This window comes from Lissotriton helveticus, chromosome 1_1, assembly GCF_964261635.1.
Source record: "Lissotriton helveticus chromosome 1_1, aLisHel1.1, whole genome shotgun sequence".
NCBI lineage: Eukaryota > Metazoa > Chordata > Amphibia > Caudata > Salamandridae > Lissotriton > Lissotriton helveticus.
This window is the reverse complement of record NC_136057.1, coordinates 38,918,071-38,924,760: the sequence shown is the minus strand read 5'-3', so window position 1 is coordinate 38,924,760 and position 6,690 is coordinate 38,918,071. Positions and strand designations below refer to the sequence as shown.

The 6,690-nt window shown below is 42.4% G+C and overlaps 1 protein-coding gene across 1 annotated transcript; it reads right to left on the bottom strand.

Moving 5' to 3' along the window:
• Positions 1 to 345: 345 nt before the first annotated feature.
• LOC144757675 (uncharacterized) lies at positions 346 to 5,745 on the bottom strand. Its single transcript, XM_078646392.1, is given in 7 exon segments — positions 346 to 595; positions 639 to 1,068; positions 1,149 to 1,263; positions 1,319 to 2,541; positions 2,607 to 2,643; positions 5,432 to 5,561; positions 5,738 to 5,745. Coding segments are annotated over 7 exon segments (2,193 nt in total).
• Between the last annotated feature and the right edge of the window lie 945 nt (positions 5,746 to 6,690).

The window sequence follows — 6,690 nt, the reverse complement described above, 5'->3', positions numbered from 1 at the left end:
CCTGTGCAGGGCAATATAGCAATGTTTATAATATAAAGAAATTGTCAAATAATAGAATACATAAGGCGAAAGAGGACTGTTTTTGTATTTTGAATTTGTCTTCTGGATTCACTTTTGTATCCATTCTCTCTCCCAAATGCTGATATATTTCATGTCCCCCTGCTTCACTAGTACTCCACATTCTAGGCTATAAGTTTTCTACAATGAACATATTCTCTCATTATTTTACAATATCTGCATTCTTGTGAAGCTTTCCTCATGTTTGTCACAATGAATTCCCTTTATTGGGGGTATCTGAGTGAAGTTTTTCCTAGATTCGGAACAAAGAAAAGGTTTCTCTCATTATTATGGATTGTCTGACAGTGATTTCTTATCAGTAAAACTCCTACATTCTGTGCATGGATACGGTATCTCACTAGTGTGGGTTATTTGATGACTTATGAGGGCTTTCTTCCTAGTGAAGCCTTTCCCACATTCAGTACAACAATGCTGTTTCTCAACAGTATGGATTCTCTTATGCCTCAACAGCATATTCTTCTGCATAAAGCTTTTTCTGTGTTCTGTACACTGATAGGGTTTCTCCCCAGTGTGTATTCTGTGAGGTTACAACAAATTGCATTTTTATAGTAAAGCTTTACCTGCATGCTGTACACGGATATGGTTTCTCACCAGTATGGATTGTCTGATGCGTCAAACTGCTTTTCTCAGTAAAGCTTTTCCCGCATTTTGTACACTGAAAGGGTTGCTCACCAATATGGATTCTATGATGATTCAACAGCGTACCCTTCCGATTAAAGCTTTTCACGCATTCTGTGCACTGAAAGGGTTTCTCACCAGTATTGATTCTCTGATGCTGCAACAGCGTACCCTTCACAGTAAAGCTTTTCCCGCTTTCTGTACACTGATAGGGTTTCTCACCAGTGTTGATTCTATGATGATTCAACAGCGTACCCTTCCAATTAAAGCTGTACCCGCATTCTGTGCACTGAAAGGGTTTCTCACCACTATGTATTTTCTGATGCTTTAACAATGTGCTCTTGTCAGTAAAGCTTTTCCGCATTCTGTACACTGAAAGAGTTTACCAGTATGGATTCTCTGATGCTTCAACAGTGTGATCATTTTAGTAAAGCTTTTCCCGCTTTCTGTACACCGATATGGTTTCTCACCAGTATGGATTCTCTGATGCTTCGACAGTTTAGACTTCCAAGTAAAGCTTTTCATGCATTCTGTACACTGATAGGGTTTCTCGCCAGTATGGATTCTCTGATAATTCAACAGTGAGATCTTCGGAGTGAACCTTTTCCCACATTTAGTACACAAATAGGGTATGGATTCTCTGATGCTGAAGCAGAGCACCCTTCCAATTAAAGCTTTTACCGCATTCTGTACACTGAGAAGGTTTCTCACCAGTATGTATTTTCTGGTGCTTTAACAATGTGCTCTTGTTAGTAAAGCTTTTCCCGCATTCTGTACACTGATAAGGTTTCTCACCAGTGTGGATTCTCTGATGATTCAACAGTGTGCTCTTTTCAATAAAGCTTTTCCCGCTTTCTGTACACTGATATGGTTTTTCGCAAGTATGGATTCTCTGATGATTCAACAGTGTACCTTTCAACGTAAAGCTTTTCCCGCATTCTGTACACTGATAGGGTTTCTCACCAGTGTGGATTCTCTGATGTTTCAACAGTGTGCCTTTCAACGTAAAGCTTTTCCCGCTTTGTGTACACTGATAGGGTTTCTCACCAGTATGGATTCTCTGATGCAGTAGCAAATTGCTTTTCAGAATAAAGCTTTTCCCGCATTCTGTGCAATGATAGGGTTTCTCACCAGTATGGATTCTCTGATGATTAAACAGTGTGCTCTTTTCAATAAAACATTTCCCGCGTTCTGTACACTGATAGGGTTTCTCACCAGTATGAGTTCTCTGATGGTTCAATAGCTTACTCGTGTCACTAAAGCTTTTCCTGCATTCTGTACACTGATATGGTTTCTCACCAGTATGGATTCTCTGATGATTCAACAGTGTGCCTTTCGAAGTAAAGCTTTTCCCGCATTCTGTACACTGATAGGGTTTCTCACCAGTGTGGATTCTCTGATGTATTAACAAACTGCTTTTCCGAATAAAGCTTTTCCCGTGATCTGTGCAACAATAGGGTCTCTCACCAGTGAGGATTCTCTGATGTTTTAACAAATTGCTTTTCGCAGTAAAGCTTTTCCCAAATTCTGTACACTGATAGGATTTCTCACCAGTATGGATTCTCCAATGCCTAAACATTGTGCTCTTCTCAGTAAAGCTTTTCCCGATTTCTGTACACCAATAGGTTCTCTCACCAGTGTGGATTTGTTGATGCGACAACAAATTGTTTCTCACAGTAAAACTTTCCTTACATTCTATGCACTGATGGGGTTTCTCAACAGTATTGATTCTTTGATGGCTCAACAGCGTACTCTTCACATTAAAGCTTTTCCCGCATTCTGATTACGGATAGGGTTTCTCCCCATAATGAAGTCTCTGATGCACCCACAGTATGCTCTTCGCAGCGAAGCAATTCTCACATTATAGCCGGAATGGGTTGGCCGATGCATCTTCAGTGTTCCGTTCCCACTGAAGCATTGCAAACATTCTGTACAGCGATAGGGCTTCTAACCAGTACGGGTACTCTGATGAATGTACTGTATGATACTCCAAGATTTTCTCACATTCGGTACACTGAAAGGGTTCCTCACTAGTATACATTATCTTATGCTTCACCAGTGTGCCGTTATAAGTTAATCTTTTTCCACTTTCTGTACGATGTTTAAAGTTTAACATTGTCTTCAAGGTTAAACACATTGCAGGCATAGCAAATAATATCGCAGATGCCCTGTCTCATTTTCAGTGCGAGAGATTCTGTGGTTTGGTGCCCGGAGCGGATTTACAAAGGACTCCCATTCCCAGCGAGATATGGAATTTGGGCATATGAATGCTTATCAGCTCGTCGAGAACTCTCTAGCAAAAGCACCAAATTGGCTTACAGAAGAGCTTGGCTGGAATTTTTAGATTCAGGTGCTATGTTTAGATTTTGCAATGGATTAGGTTTACAACAGCATAGAGAGGATGTAGTACAATTTATGATGCTTAATATCAACAAGAACGTTTCCTCCACCACTATAGCTGGCAAATTAGCAGGTATCTCCTTTTACGGGAAATCATTCTGGGGATATGAGCCCTCAGCAGGCGAGATGGGTAAGAGAATGCTACAAGGTTGGGCTAAGACAAGAAAGAGGGGTTCATACCAGAGAGACCCTATATCGCTAAAGCTGTTATCCCAGATTATAACAGTTCGGCCCAAGATTAGTTTTTCTGAATTTGAGTTCCATTTGAATAAATTGTGCATGGTATGGCTCTTTTTTGGGGCTTTCAGGGTGTCTGTGCAACTGGGTACTGCCATTAACGATTACTTGAAGACAATACATGTACCATGATTTCATTCGCACATTGACATTTTTCTAGAGCACTCAAAAACTGACCAGACGGGTAGAGGTTCCAAGGTAATATTGCAGGCTATGGGAGGTTTTCTCTGCCCTATACAAGCATGGTCCGAATTTTTAAACATAGGAGGTGCATTTTCCATATTGCTTTTTCGTCATCAAGATGGGTCACAACTTAAAGCATCACAATTGTTAGCCATACTAAGAAAGTCTCTGGGGGGTATTGGCGAGAACCCCAAAAAATTTGGTACACACTCTTTTCGCATTGGGGCGGCCTCAGAAGCGGCCAGGCGGGGGTTTGCTGTTGGTGACATTAAAAAATTAGGGCGATGGTCTTCCGATTGCTTTTTACGCTACATCAGACAACTGGAACATAACATTTAAGCTCAGGGATTATAATTGTTATTTCTTTCTAGGTGTGGAACTTTCGCGCAAGCAAGTATGGCTCATTGGCCATTCCTTCATCAAATTGGCAGCCACCCAGGCAGAAAAACTGCACTTTGGCAGGAACCTGGGTTACTCCTCAGATGAAGTCGTTTTATCGTGGTGGGGGAAGAGCGGGATGAAATGGGGCCAGTTTTTGCCGCTGATAAGCCAGTTCTCCTCCAAAAGAATGCCAGATTTTCTTTTATTACACCTTGGGGAAAATGACTTGGTTCAATTGTCAGGTTTGGGGCTGTTAATAGACATGAAAACTGATCTTGAACTCTTTTTAAAGACATGGCCCAGATCTTGACTCAACCTGACAGCTCTTCTGCCCCGGAGAATATGGGACAGTTTCACTGCCGTAGAACGGGCACGAAGGAAAGTTAATCGTGATTTACAACGTTTTTGCTTTAACAATGGTATTAATTGGTTGGCTCATGATGAGGTTAATAGGGCGGATTTTCTGTTTTTTAGACATGACAAAGTTCACTTGTCTATCATTGGAAACAAAATGTATCTTCTGAACATAAGGGAAATGATTGCTGGGATTTTAAATATGAATCCATGGTGTTGAGAATGTGCTGTTTTAGCGACAGCATACCCGTACATGTTTGGTTTTCAACGACTGTGCTCTTTGTGACTAACAATTCACCTTTTCTGTCTCTCCACTTCTCCACCATCCCCGTCCCCTTTCCTCCCCCCTCACCCCCTTTTTTCTTTCCTTCTCCCTCCCCCCTCCTCCCCCATCAAAAATGTATGCTAACTGTTTCCATTAGTCTCCCTTTATAGTTAAATTTCAGAATTTGTTGGGGTGGTAGTTTTTTCTATTTATATCTTTATTGGAATTAAGTTATTTCCTGTTATGGCTACAGTATAGTGTTTTCATTGTTTTTAAACATTGTTCATATTGGAATAAAGATGTATCCTATTTGGCGAAAGTGGTTTTACATAACAATTTTCTATCATAACAGCTGACAAACAGGGGGGTGGGGGGGGGGGAGAGACAGGAAAACACCAGTGATAAGGTTTTTCCTGGTGGCAAATTTGGAAGAAATCAAGACAGGCAGGAAGGGTTGGGGCATTAGGAATAGGTTTGGACAGAGGGAAGCAGGGGAGAGAAGTTGGAGTCAAGAGGCAGGCAGGTGATGGAGATAGGCGTTTGGGGAGGAGGAAATAGTTGACAGGGGAATATCGCTTAGGGGATGGGGGTGTTAGTTTAGGAAATGTTTATATTATGATCTGTTATGAATGTGTATTGCATACCTATCCAATAAAGCGGCCTTTTACCCCATTTTGGTCTGGGACGTGGTTATTGCACGAGTCCAGCCAGTTAACCACTTTGGTGCTTCTGTCGGCCAATGGCCGACGCAAGCACTACCTTCCTGGTTCTGCGCACGTCCATTGGAGTTCACCAGGGAGGGTTGTAATTAAACGTTTTTTACATTATTTTTACTGGCGGAAAGCCATCCGCGTCTTCCCCCGCACCCCCTCTCCCACCCATCTGTGACGTCAGCACGCCGCGAGGCGCTCTGACGTCACTTATTTCCCCATTGGAGCCAAGGACAGCAGCAGGTAAGGCTGCATTCGACTCCGATGGGAAAATCTGCCTAGAAACGGCCTCCCCAGCTTTCAGGGAGGCCTCGTTTGAAAGGGGAGAGTCTCCCCTTTAAAAAAAAAAAAAAAAAAAAAATGGTGTCAATATTGGCAGTGGGTTGGTCCTTCTGATCAGTGACCGACCCCCTGTGGGGGACATACTTATTTTATTTTTGTATTTTATGTATTTTTATATAGCTCAGACTTTACCCAAAGGTGTCAGAGAGCTTCTCGATAGGATCAGTACGGATACATGATGTGAAAATTACAAGTGAACAAATTACAAAAGCAAACGTTTGGTTACATGAGGCAAAAGTGACAATTGTGAGCAAATAAATACAAGAGGTAGCAAACAGTACATTACAGGAGGAAAAGGTGATATGTGTGCAGGTTACAGAAGCATACAAAGTACAATTAGAGGTATAATACTGCAATAAATTGCAGATACTCAAACACAAGATCAAACGTTACGTAGGCAATGGTGGTACTTGTGCAAGTATCAAGCAAACAAAATGTAAGAGTAGCAAACAGTGTGTTACAAGAGAATAGTGACGTGTGGGTGTTACAAAAAAGTACCAAACACAGGTAGAAGGATAACACTGCAATAAATGGCAGACACTCAAACCACAAGAATCCACAGGGAAGGCACTTATATAGTCATGGAGAATAGAATTTTCTATAATGGAAGGTCTTCCTTCAGATAAAAGAGAAGGCGTGAATTAAATTTGGAAGTGTCTTTGAAGGAGGAGAATTTTGAGGTCAGTTTTGAAGGCCTTGGGGGAGGTGGTCGTCCGGAGCTGAGGCGGAAGTGACTTCCAGATTCTCAAAAAAATGTTAAAGTAAAAGAAAAATGGCACTGATTGTAGCCCTCTAGTGTTTGCTCGGGGTCTCGGCTGAGCCCCGGAACCACACGCAAACATTGTATCACCTTCTGGCCAGGCGTGGCCAGAAGGCTATAAATAAATGGACGGGAGTCGCACGGGACTTCCGGTCCGCATGAGCACTGTTGTGACCGTGTGTGTGTGTAATTATTGAAGATGACCCTGCTGCGCTGCTGCGTGAGGCCCAAGCTCTACCCCTCTATCACTTACTGTCCGAGCGGAAGCTCCACACCCCCACACTGGCGTCGAGGGTGGGATCCGTCGACGAACTGCCCCGTGTCTGATGAGCTGCACCTGAGCGTGTCGGCACGGCAAGAGA